Genomic DNA, 12,500 nt, shown 5'->3' with positions numbered 1-12,500 from the left:
AAACCGTACATTTGTCAAGTAGAGGTGTATCATCATAGTAAACGGAGGAGTGTTGACAGAACCGTAGTGGAAATGACAGTATAAGTGGAGGTTTACTAATAAGGTAATGCTCTTGTTGAAATAATGCAGGGTGAAGGACTAATAGCAAAAACGTACATTGGAGGCGTACCTAAGGAGAAGCGTGCAGTGAAAACAATATGGGGGTTAAGTAGTCTTGCCCTTTGACTTTACTGTATATTGTGGGGATGGTTTATATATGAAAGAAAGGATAGTAATAATAAATAAATAATAATAATAAACATGAGGTTATAACAGAAGGATGTGTATAGTGAAGATAATAGTATAAGTCTGGGGGTACTAATATAATCTTACCCTGTTTTTTTTTTTTTATTATTATAGATTATGTGGGATGGTTTACATATGAAAGAAAGGTCAGTCTATTGAATGGCGATGAATAATAATAATAAATATGAGGTTATAACAGAAGGATGTGTATAGTGAAGATAATAGTGTGGATCTGGAGGTATTAATATAACCTTAACGTGTTTTTTTTTTTTATTATAGATTATGTGAAAGATAAATAAAACACCGCTAGATGAAGCTACACGAGTCTTTAATGATGTTTTTTTTACCGTTCTAGTGAAGATGAACACGATTTTTACATTACATAAAGAAAAAACACTCTTGAGAACCAGACTTATCGTATACATGGCTTTTGAAAATACAAGTTGTGATGGAGCAAAGCGATCTAGTACAAGGTGGTGTTAGGACGACAGTTTGTGGAGTTGTGGATGTCTGTTTACGGACCTGCTTCGCCCTAATGCTATGCCAAGGGGTCTCTGTACTAGAATATAGAGTCCTTGGGTGTTGGGAAGGATAAAGGGATAGTAGGAGGGTTTGGATTGTGAATGGAGAGATGGGTGTTATGGCAGATCAGTGAAATGGCGGTATTTTGAAGTTAAAAGGAAGTTTAGCTATATTTTAAACGTATTTTTTTTTTAAGGACTATTTTTTAATCCTGTATAATTTATTAATAGTTTTTTTTTCTTTTTTTCTATTTTTTTTTCCTCCAAAAACTCAGATTTCTATACTTTTCCTCCAAAACCTCAAATTTATCTGCTTTTTCCGTCGAAAACCTCAGATTCTTCCACTTTTCCCTTCAAAACTTCAAATTTCTCCATTTTTCCTTCAAAACCTCAAATTCTTCCATTTATTCCCTCCAAACAACTAAGATTCCTCCTTTTTTTCCCTTCAAAACTCATTTCCTCTAATTTTTTCCTTCCCAAACCTCAAATTCCTCCACTTTTTCCCTCCAAATCTCAAATTCCGCAACTTTACCCACCAAAAAACTCAATTTCCTTCACTTTTCCCTCCAAAACCTTATATACCTCCATTTTTTCCCTCCAAAAACCTCACATTCCTTCATTTTTTTCCCTCCAAAAACTAAAATTCCTCCACTTTTCCTTCAAAACCTCAAATTCCGCCACTTTTTCCTCCAAAACAAAAATTTCCTCCACCTTTCCCTCCAAAACTTTAAATTCCTCCATCTTTTTCAAATCCCTTCACTTTTTCCCTCCAAACTTCAAATTTCTTTACTTTTCCTTCCTAGGCCTCAAATTCTTTACCTTTTTTCCCTCCAGAAAGGACAAATTCTTCAACTTTTCCCTCCAAAACCCCAAATACCTCCATTTTTCCCTCCAAAACCACAAATTTCTCTACTCTTCCTTAAAAAACACAAATTTCTCCACTTTTCCTTAAAAAAAAACACAAATTCCTCCACTTTTCCTTAAAAAAACACAAATTTCCTCAACTTTTCCCTCCAAAACCACAAATTTCTCCACTTTTCCTCCAAAAAACCACAAATTTCTCCACTTTTCCTTTAAAAAACACAAATTCCTTTACTTTCCCTCTAAAACCACAAATTCCTCCACTTCCTCCTCTAAAACCAAAAATCCCTCCACTTTTTCCCCGTAGACCCAAAATTCCAAAATGAAAAATAACAAAATGACAGAGAATGCAGAAACAGGCAGGCATAACTGATAACATAAATATATAAAAGGTAAAATAGAAGGAATTAATGCTAACGGAGATAACAGAGTAGCTGAAGAGAGAGCGTTGAGGAACTGAAAGACAAATGAGGAGATGACGCCATGTGTACGATAATTAGGGGCGTTACTGCACCACTATCAGATTAGATTAGATAAGACTGAAGATAGTGAGGTTTGATATACCTGTTAAAGTTGTAGATGCAAATTATTCAGTTTTTCTTGATGTTATTAAATTATTATTGTTAGAGTTTATATTTGTGGGTAAATATTCTGTCTGTTACGTTTGATTTAATGTATGTAGCAGAAATTATCTTTAGCAAATATGAATAAATCAGTAATGAAATAGATGATGATGATGATGATGATGATGATGATGATAATAATAATAATAGTAACAACAGCAGCAGCAACAACAGTAACAATAATAATAATAATAATAATAATAATAATAATAATAATAATAATAATAAAAATGACGAATATTGAAAGGTAGATGAAATGAATAAATAAATAAACGAAAAATGAGAAAACGTGTCTCAGATATCAATATAAACAACGAAAACTCTCTCTCTCTCTCTCTCTCTCTCTCTCTCTCTCTCTCTCTCTCTCTCTCTCTCTCTCTCTCTCTCTCTGTCCTCACCTGGCCAAACAAGGTACACTAATTAGGTACTCCAGTCAGCCTTCACAGGTGCTATTATGACCTTGCAACCCGCTCTCTCTCTCTCTCTCTCTCTCTCTGTATGGGAGCGGCTGAGGTCACCAGAAGAAGAAGAAGAAGAAGAAGAAGAAGAGAAAAGAAGAAGGAGGAGGAGGAGGAGAAGAAGAAGAAGAAGAAAGGACGAGGAGGAGAAGAAAAAAAAAGAAAAAAAAAAAAGAAAAAAGAAAAGAAAAGAAGAAAAGAAAAAAAAAGAAAACAAGAAGAAGAAGAAGAAGAAGAAGAAGAAGAAATTTTGCACTGAACAGCCTCTGACCACGACTGTTTTCCAAAAGGCCACAAAGACAATTATCCAAGTTGTCAAGAGTGTTTCTCCTGCTATTAGTGTGGAAATCTTGTTAATCTGTCACTAGAACTGTAGAGAAAACCGTTACTGATTATTTACCGTTAATAATGCAGAAATCTTGTTAATCTGTCACTAGAACTGTAGAGAAAACCGTTACTGATTATTTATCCTGTTAATAATGCAGAAATCTTGTTAATCTCACTCAAAACATAAATATAAACATTAAAAACACGTGTCAGTTATCATTTCTCCTGTTAATAATGTAAAAATCTTGTTAATCTAAAAAAATATTGCCATTAGAACCATAAAAACCCTTAAAAACCCGTGTCATTTACTATTTTTCCTATTTATATTGTAGAAATCTTGTTAACCTCTCACTAGATCAGTAAAAACACCCTTAAGAACCTGTCACTTCAATTAAACCCTTTTGTAAGTAGTGGAGGCGGAGGAGCGGCGCAGTATGTCCTCCCTTCGGTCACATCCTTCTCCCAATGAATCCTTAAGGCGGGAAACACTTTTTAAATTGTCTCAGCGGTTCTTTTCAAACTTTTGTTGTGCTTTTATATGCAACAACAAATCTTTCTCTTTATGTTTCTAGATTCTTATTTTATTTTATGTTTTATTTTTATTTATTTTTTATTTAGTTAGGTCCCACTTAAGAAGTTATTTTATTTCATTCTATTTTATATTGTTTATTTATTTATTTATCTTTTATTCACAGAAGTTATAATACAATTAGTACTGCACCATAACCTTTTTTTTTAATTTAATTTATTTTATTTTATTTTTTATTTTCCATTTTATTATTTTTTACAGAATTAATTAGACATTTAATACTCCGCAATAGTTATTTTATTTTAATATATATATATATATATATATATATATATATATATATATATATATATATATATATATATATATATATATATATATATATATATATATATATATATATATATATATATATATATATTTACAGTAGTTATAATAATTCTCTCTCTCTCTCTCTCTCTCTCTCTCTCTCTCTCTCTCTCTCTCTCTCATTCCTCCACTTTTCCCTCCAAAATCTCAAATTCCTCCATTTTTCCCTCCAAAACTATAATTTCCTACACTTTTCCCCTCCAAAACTAAAATTTCCTCCATTTATTCCCTCCAACACAATAATTTCCTCCACTTTTCCCTCCAAACTCATAAATTCCTCCATTTTTCCCTCCAAACCTCAAATTCCTCCACTTTTTCCTCCAAAACTAATTTCCTCCACTTTTTCCCTCCAAAACAATAATTTTGTCCACTTTTCTCTCTAAACACATGAATTCCTCCACTTTTCCCTCCAAACCTCAAATTCCTCCACTTTTCCCTCCAAAATTATAATTTCCTCCACTTTTTTTTATCTCCAAAATCATAAATTTCTCCACTTTTCCCTCCAAACCCATAAATTCCTCCACTTTTCCTTCCAAAACCTCAAATTCCTTTACTTTTCCTCCAAAACTAATTTCCTCCACTTTTCCCGTTAAACTATATAAATTCCTCCACTTTTTTCTCTCCAAACCAATATTTTTTTTTCTTCTCATTAACCAAAGTCGACTTTACAAAGGTTACGAGCCTAAAGAAAGAAAACGAGCTATTTTCTTCTTTATATATATTAACTTACTTCTTATATTCTTATATTCTTACTTCTTATATTCTTTATATATATTAACTACAGCATCAGCATTATCTATAAAAAAATATACAATACAGTAGATTAAAATGTTATTGCTTATATATATATATGTAAATTGTATGCCGTAAATATATGCATGTACACTATAGCATTAGCAATTGTTTTATAATGTGAACAAAATAACAAACTTTATATTATTGCTTTGAGATGTGATGAAACATTAATAAGTAATATTTTTTTCTATTATAGTTTATTTTTTGCAATATATGAACAGGTAAGCGTTTTTCTTTTTTTAAGTCAGCCAGTCTGTCAGTCAGTCAGTCAGTCAGCCAATGAGTAAATCAGGCAGTTAATTAGTTATTAAGCCAATCAGTCAATCAGTCAGTTACTCAGTCAATCAGTCAGTCAGTTAGTTAAGTCAGTCAGTCAGCCAGCCAGCCAATCTGCCAGCCAGCCAATCAGTCAATCAGTCAGTCAGCCAGCCAACCAGCCAGTCAGTCAGCCATTCAGCCAGCCATTCAGTCATTCAGTCAGTCAGCCAGTCAGCCAGTCAGTCAACCAGTCAGTCAGCCAACCAGCCAGCCAGTTAGTCAATCAGCCAGCCAGCCAGCCAGTCAGTCAATCAGCCAGCTAGCCAGTCAATCATGCAGCCAGTCAGTCAGTCAGCCATTCAGTCAGTCAGTCAGCCAACCAGTCAGCCAGTCAGTCAGCCAACCAGTCAGCCAGTCAGTCAATCAGAAAGATACATGGATTACAATATAAGCCAGCCTTCCCTGCCAGCTTTACAAGTGTTTAAATAAGCATTACAAGCTTAATATATTTTTCGCCATTATCTTGCCCACCTAAGGACATAATTATTTAGTGATGCAGTACACACACACAGACACACACACATATATACCAGTTTACAAAATATCAATTATTGCTTTCGTTTTATTCATTACCTTTGTTAACATTAGCATCAAACTAGAAATTAAGAGAAGTGTAAATGTTTTTGTGTATGTCGATAAAATAAAAGGAAAACGGGTGATTTTTTTTATACCAGAAATTAAGAGAAGTGTAAATGTTTTGTGTATGTCGATAAAATAAAAGGAAAACGGGTGATTTTTTTTTTTATACCAGAAATTAAGAGAAGTGTAAATGTTTTTTGTGTATGTCGATAAAATAAAAAGAAAACGGTGATTTTTTTTTATACCAGAAATTAAGGTGTAAATGTTTTTGTATGTAAAATAAAAAGAAAACGGGTGTTGATTTATTTATTTTTTTAATTCTTGTGCATTTGTGTGTGTAAATAAAAACAATAGAATATAAAAGCTTATGAGTACTTTTTATGTTAAATTAGTTACCAGTATTACCTTTCCTTATTCTTATTAATGTTATTTGATTATTTTCTTATTACTTAAAGACCTGACATCAAAACTCCACATCGCAATTAAACCTAACTAAAATTTGTGATTAATTTGGAGATGATAAGATTCAATTGTGCCAAATAAAAGAAAATAAACACCAAATATGAAATAAATAAATAAATAAATAATAATAATAATAATAATAATAATAATAATAATAATAATAATAATAATAATAATAATAATAATAATAATAATTGACGTTTCTAAAATTAGGAATGCTTTAGTATCTTTGTAACCATCACACACACACACACACACACACACACACACACACACACACAGAAATGCATTACCTGATAAAAAAAAAAAGTCAATAAAAAATAAAATAAAAAGTAAAAAAATATAATCTTGTGCAGAGAGAAACAATAATAATAATAATAATAATAATAATAATAATAATAATAATAATAATAATAATAATAATAATAATAATAACAACAACAACAACAACTACATCAATGAACAATTTCAATGAAGACAGGGTGACAGGGTGACAGCCAACAAGAAGTCTGGGCCAGGAAGGGCGAGGCAGGGAGCAAACAGGGCAGCAGGGTGGAAGAGGGTGATGCAGTAACATCTAAAACTAGGGTGAAGATAATTACTAGGGTGAGGGAGGCATATTAAGGGTGACAGGGTGATGGGAAGTAATAGCTAGGGTGACTGAGACAAGGTTAAGGGTGACAAGTGTGCTAAGGGTGAATAATAACAAACAGCTAGGGTGATATAAGCTAGGATGACTGTGGCAGTTAAGGATGCAGGGCAGAGAGCACAGGATAGGGTGAAGGTTGTTAAGGGTGAAAGGGTGTGGGTGAAGGTGAGTGGGGCTTGCCAGGGTGTGGTAGGGTGCTGTAAGGTGCTGTCAGTGTGAAGTCTCCATGTTCAGGTAGTTTTCCTTGTTGACTAAACACTTCCTTGCTGAACAGTCACTCTCTCTTTCCTGTCAAGAGAGAGAGAGAGGGAGATGTTAGTAATGATGATAATAATAGTAATAATAATAATATGTTGACAGTTCAGTAGTAGTAGTAGTAGTAGTAGTAAAAAGTCTATTTATCCATTTAAATAATCAATATATATCCAAATGTGTACCAATTAAAATATATCTATCAACTTATCTATCTGTGTGTATGTGTGAACGTAAGGCAGTTAAGAACATCTATCTATCTACCTGTGTGTGTGTGTGTGTGTGTGTGTGTTTACCTGTACAGCTTTGAGAGGCACAAGCTGATGAGGTGACACAGATGCTCTCTTGGCAGGTGAGGGCTGTGGTGAGGTGTTGAAGTAGCAAAAACGGCAGGTTGATATATACTTGTCGCTGCCTCCTATCACCTCCAGCTGTGGGGAGAGCGAGACTGAAGATGAGCTAGCTTTTAAGGGAGAGAGAGAGAGTGGGAGAGAGAGGGAGAGAGAGAATAACAAAAGGAAAGATTGAGTAGGCTGTGTAATAAGGAAGATAGAGAGATAGAGAGAATAATAGTAGAGAGAGGCGAGGATTGAATAGGTTCTTTGTAAGGGAGAAATTGAGAGATAGAGACACCTATTCATCTACCACACACACACACACACACACACACAATGAAACAGAGACAGATCCACACCCATCCACCACACACACCACCACCGCACACACCACACTTACCGCAGTCTCTGTGGTGGTTCTCTTGGTGTAGTGGCCCTCCTGGAAACACACCATGCACACCGCACTGAGCTTCACCACGCTCTCGGCCAGGGGTACCAACTGTAGAATGTTGCCGAACCCCTGCCGCTGAAAGGTTGCATCCAGAGCTGCCACTATGACTGTCTTTCCTTCGTTGGCCATCCCCTCAGCGAATTGCACTGTGTCTGGGAACTGCAGGGGGAGAAGCAGGAGGGGGAGGAATAAGGGGGGTAATGCAGGGGAAGGAAGATAAGGAGGAGGGAGAAAAAAATGGGTTCCCTTTAAAATTGCACAGAAAAACAGGAAAATGTTGCACTTTTTGTTGAAGTAAATAAATAAATGAATGAATAAATAAATGAATGAATAAATAAATGAATGAATAAATCAATCAATCAGTGAGTCAACAAAAAAAATTTCTATTAATACTGCAGAGTATAGCAATATTTTCAAGTCTACAATTGTCACCTTACTTACAGAGACAATAACAATAATAATGAAGGATACATTAAACACATCACTACAACAACTACTACAACAACTACCATTACTACTACTACAACAACTACTACAACAGGACACTCACAAACTGCCCCTCGTCAATGCCAATGATGGAATAGCTTGCTGCAGTCTCCTTCAGCTCCTGCAGACGAGTGGCGGACATGGCTGGCAACACCTGTTTGTCGTGTGTGGCCAGGGAGGTGTTGTCGTACCTGGTGGTGGTGGTGGTGGTAGTGATCTAGTATTTAATTTAGCCTAATACTGAAGTGACCCTGAGAATTTTGTGTCAGCCTTGTCACGTCCCTTATCCCAGTGAGGCTTGGAAATGTAGGGAGATTCATCACAAGGAACAGATTTAACCAGGAATTGTTAGGGCAGTGACAGGCGCCAGTGTGTGCAGTGACAGCGAGGAGTGCGTCTCACCTGAGGTCATTTGCATACTTCACCACCAGACAGCGGTGCTTGGCCAGCTGGTAGCGCCGCAGCCGCCGCATCAGCTCCGTCGTCTTGCCGGAGAACATGGGCCCAAAGATCACCTGCAACACACGCCAGCCTCAGTGCACACGCCACACACAACACACAACACACACACACACACACAGTGGACGGCATGATGCAGGTGGTGTGGTGACTCACAGTGCAGGGTGGGTGTGAGGGGTACAGTGGGGCGCGGCAGGGGGCAGCCACTACTGGGGTGTGGGCCGGCCCAGCAGCACCTCCACCACGCGCCAGTGTCCATACTCCTCCGCCTCCTGGATGGGGGAGCGGCTGGCCAGGTTGGACAGGCCCTGCGAGGCTCCCAGGCGCAGCAGCTGGCCAGCCGCCTCGCCCTGGCCGCTGGCACAGCACATGTGAAGGGCAGTGTTGCCCAGGGTGTCGGCCAGGTCCAGCGCCGCGCCGTGCCGGGCCAGGTCTGCCAGCAGTTCTGTGTGGCCGCTGCGCACGGCCAGGTGCAGTGGGGTGAGGCCTTGGTCCAGGGTCTGCACGTTGGGGTCCGCGCCATGCTGCAGCAGCAGCCTGGCCAGCCTGGGGTGGCCACCCGCCACGGCCTCGTGCAGCGCAGTGCGGCCCTGCCTGTCGCAGGCGTTGATGGGGGCCGTGTAGGCCGCCCCCTGCGTGCCCAGGCTGGGGGGCGCCTTGGCCACACACTGGGCACACTGGCACAGGGGGTGGCAGAGGGTGGGGGCTGCCTGGGAGGAAGGGGCAGTCTGGGGGGCCACAGTGTCGTAGTCAATGCCCAAGTAGAAGCAGGCCAGCCTCTCGTCCCCCACACGCACCGCCTTCAGCATCTTGTCAGCATTTGCCCGGCTGGCCTCTAGGCGACCCCTCCCCTGGGGGCTGCCAGGCCCATCCAAGTGTGTGGTCGGGCTGTGGGGCACTGCGACGGCCGCCAGCCTGGACCTGGCACGGCCTGGGGCATCCGGGGTTGGGGCCCTGCTGCGGGCATCCAGGATGGCCCGCACGATGAGCTGGTTGTGGGCGCACTCGATGGCTGTGAGGCGGCGACGGTTGGTCAGGGCCAGAGGCAGGCCCAAGGCCACCAGGCGGTCCAGCAGCAGCTCCACAATGGCCAGGTGGCCCCAGCGGGCAGCCAGGTGCAGCGGGGTGTCAAGGGCTGTGTTCTGGCCGTTGATCTCCACGTGGTGTCCCACTGACTCAGCGTAGAAGAGCAGCGCCTTGACGCAGGCCAAGTGGCCGTGAAGGGCTGCCAGGTGCAGGGCTGTGTTCTGTTCCCCATCTGTGGCGTTGATGTCCGCCCCAGCGTGCAACAGCAGCAGCAGGGCATTCTGGTGGCCCCGCTGGGCGGCGTAGTGCAAGGGTGACGCCCCACGCTGGTCCCTGGCACCCAGGGCTGCCCCACGGCCCACCAGCAGGTCCACCACGGCTGGCCGGCCAAACATGCAAGCCAGGTGCAGGGCAGTGCGGCCCAGGGAGTCCTCCAGCGCCAGGCAGGGCCAGGAGTGTTCCTGGGGCTGGTGCAGCATGCCCTCGCAGCGCTCACAGCGGCACAGTGGGTGACACAGCTCGGCGTCGCCCTCCTCCACGGCAACTCCCTCCCCACCCTTGTGTGGGTGACCGTGGCCGTCCAGCAAGGCCTGCACCTCCTCCACCAGGCCCTGCCGCACACACTCAAAGTAGCGCATGCAGGGGTCCTGCTCCACGCTGGGGCTGCAGGCCATGGCTGCCTCGGTGGTGGAGGCACAGCGCAGCACACTGTCTGCTTCGGGGCAGGCCGGCCCCAACAGGGCCCCCGATGCAACGTGCTGCAGGGCTGCCTCCAGGGAAGACAGGTAGAAGTCGTGCTCGCCGCCGCCCACCGGCGCAGCAGAGAAGCGGAACAGCCGCAGGAAGGCCAGCTGGGCGGGCCAGGAGGGCAGGCCGGTCCGCACCACCACCACCACCAGTGCCGGCAGCAGCTGGTCTGAGGTCAGGGGTCCAGCCTCCCGGCCAAGCTGGGCCACGGCCCTCTTGAGGCAGCCAATTTTGCCCAGGGGAGTGGTGTGGTCTGCCAGACCAGACAGCTCCAGCGTGGCCCGGGTGAGGCTGCCGGCCAGCACGGGGGGCAGGCCCAGGTCGCCAGGCTGCAGGTCACACAGGGCCTTGAGGGCGTGGTTGAAGCGGGCGTCGTCTGGTGCACGGTGTGTGGCAAGGCAGCGCACCAGCCTGGCGTGCAGGCTGTGCAGCAGGTAACTCTCCACCGCCAACCCCAGCATCCCCAGTCCCGCCCCCCCTCTCCCCTGACCCTCCTCCACCGCCACCTGCAGGGCTTCACAGTACAGCTCCCCCACCGCCTCCCGCACCGCCGTCACCTCCTCACCCTCCAGCAGTGGGTGGGTGGCCTGGAAACCTGCGAGGAGGGCGTCCAGCCTGGCCAGGCCCCGGGAGCCTCCCGCCTCGGCCCACAGCAGCTCCACACAGTCCCGCAGCGAAGTGAGGAAGGCGAGGGGCGCCGGCCCCGTCCCGCGCCCGGCCTCGTGCAGCGCCTCCTCCACACACACCACCTTGTAGCGTCCCAGCTCCTCCTCGTAGAAGGTCTCGTCAAACAGTACCCTGACGGGACGGGGCGCGCCCTGCTGCCCCTCCACTACCAGCACGCTGCCCTCCAGGGAGGCTCCCCTACCGCCCAACGTCCTGAACCTGGTGTCCGGGTCGTCCTCGCAGGGCACCAGGACGTGGGCTTGCACTACGGCGTCCTCCAGGGGGGGCGCGGGCGCTGCCTGGGCCCGGGGCACGCACAGCAGCCAGCCGTCCGCCGCGGCCTGCTCCAGCAGCGCCCGGTGGTCGCGGGTGAGTGCCGCGAAGAAGCTGTTCTCACTGAGGTCCTCGTCGTAGTCCTCCATGCCGCCCAGGTGTGGTGGCTCCAGCTCTCCAGCAGCCGGCCTGGCGTGCAGGGATCAATTGGCCACACGTGACGGTAACACGAGACCGGTGAGGCGGCGGGCGTGACCACAGCCCCGCACCCTCACCCCTCACCCTGCCAGCTGGGTCGCCGCCGCCACGCCTCTGCCTCGTCACCGCCTCCCGCCTGTCTTCCCTACAGGACTGCTGCCGTGTTCTCGTCTTGTCTCGCCGTGCTGCACGTCACCCGGGGCCGTGCTGCTATTGACGTGCCGCGACGCATTGCAACACACGTCACACCCACTCACCGCCGCCACCACCACCACCCGTGCATCACCAAAATCTGAGCCACCTCTTCATCTTGACCTTATCCGCACAAAACATTCCTCCCTTTCCAACTTGCATGGCCTTGTGACGATTACTGCTCATACACTGCTCTTTGACCTTTTCTTCCCCCGCCTTCACGATTACCACCACCACCACCACCACTACTTCTAAGGCAATCAAGTATTCAGCTGTTATTTACAACCAATAATTGCTGCATTAATCTATCTTCCTTGGGCCGAGGTACATACACTCACAGCATCAGCACAGCGCACTTGGCAGCATTTCAGCGAAGACAAATAAAAATTCTCTCAGTTTCTTGGTGTCAAATTTCAAGACGACCGCGTGAGGGAGACACAACATATTATTATTAACACTTTTTGTATCAAACTCGTGATAATCTCTCTCCACTATCTCTGGGTGATGTGAGAAATGCCACAATGACACTGTATGTTTTATCTGATTAACATACATACGTTTTCTCTCTCTCTCTCTCTCTCTCTCTCTCTCTCTCTCTCTCTCTCTCTCTCTCTCTCTCTCTCTCTCTCATTTCCACCA

At 44.2% G+C, this 12,500-nt stretch overlaps 2 protein-coding genes across 2 annotated transcripts in view; both read right to left on the bottom strand.

Annotated features, from left to right (window-relative positions):
* Positions 1 to 6,855: 6,855 nt before the first annotated feature.
* Positions 6,856 to 8,800, bottom strand: LOC135095702 (thymidine kinase, cytosolic-like). The gene is made up of 5 exons (XM_063996715.1): positions 8,703 to 8,800; positions 8,365 to 8,491; positions 7,764 to 7,973; positions 7,325 to 7,459; positions 6,856 to 6,864 (listed from the first exon to the last, which is right to left on the bottom strand). Exons 1-5 carry the CDS (start codon positions 8,798 to 8,800, stop codon positions 6,856 to 6,858), a joined length of 579 nt encoding a protein of 192 aa, XP_063852785.1.
* Positions 8,703 to 12,500, bottom strand: part of LOC135095677 (ankyrin repeat domain-containing protein 27-like) — a 4,803-nt gene continuing 1,005 nt past the window's right edge. The window contains exons 2-3 of the mRNA XM_063996671.1: positions 8,916 to 12,260; positions 8,703 to 8,815 (exon numbers count right to left, since the gene is read on the bottom strand). Coding sequence (XP_063852741.1) covers positions 8,966 to 11,620 — 2,655 coding nt within the window. The 5' untranslated portion in view covers positions 11,621 to 12,260 and the 3' untranslated portion in view covers positions 8,703 to 8,815; positions 8,916 to 8,965. The remainder of the gene's footprint in view (positions 8,816 to 8,915; positions 12,261 to 12,500) is intronic.

Source organism: Scylla paramamosain, unplaced genomic scaffold (genome assembly GCF_035594125.1).
Source record: "Scylla paramamosain isolate STU-SP2022 unplaced genomic scaffold, ASM3559412v1 Contig1, whole genome shotgun sequence".
NCBI classification, from domain to species: domain Eukaryota; kingdom Metazoa; phylum Arthropoda; class Malacostraca; order Decapoda; family Portunidae; genus Scylla; species Scylla paramamosain.
Note: the sequence above shows the minus strand (reverse complement) of the source record. Positions and strands in the feature narration are given on the sequence as shown.

What these genes read in the sequence shown, in the direction of transcription:
- LOC135095702 (XM_063996715.1), bottom strand. Translation starts at nt 8,800, where the DNA reads ATGTTCTCCGGCAAGACGACGGAGCTGATGCGGCGGCTGCGGCGCTAC. An exon ending in AAGTATGCAAATGACCTCAG is followed by an intron (nt 8,492 to 8,702) that starts GTGAGACGCACT and finishes CACCACCACCAG; the next exon opens with GTACGACAACACCTCCCTGG. An exon ending in GCATTGACGAGGGGCAGTTT is followed by an intron (nt 7,974 to 8,364) that starts GTGAGTGTCCTG and finishes CTCCCCCTGCAG; the next exon opens with TTCCCAGACACAGTGCAATT.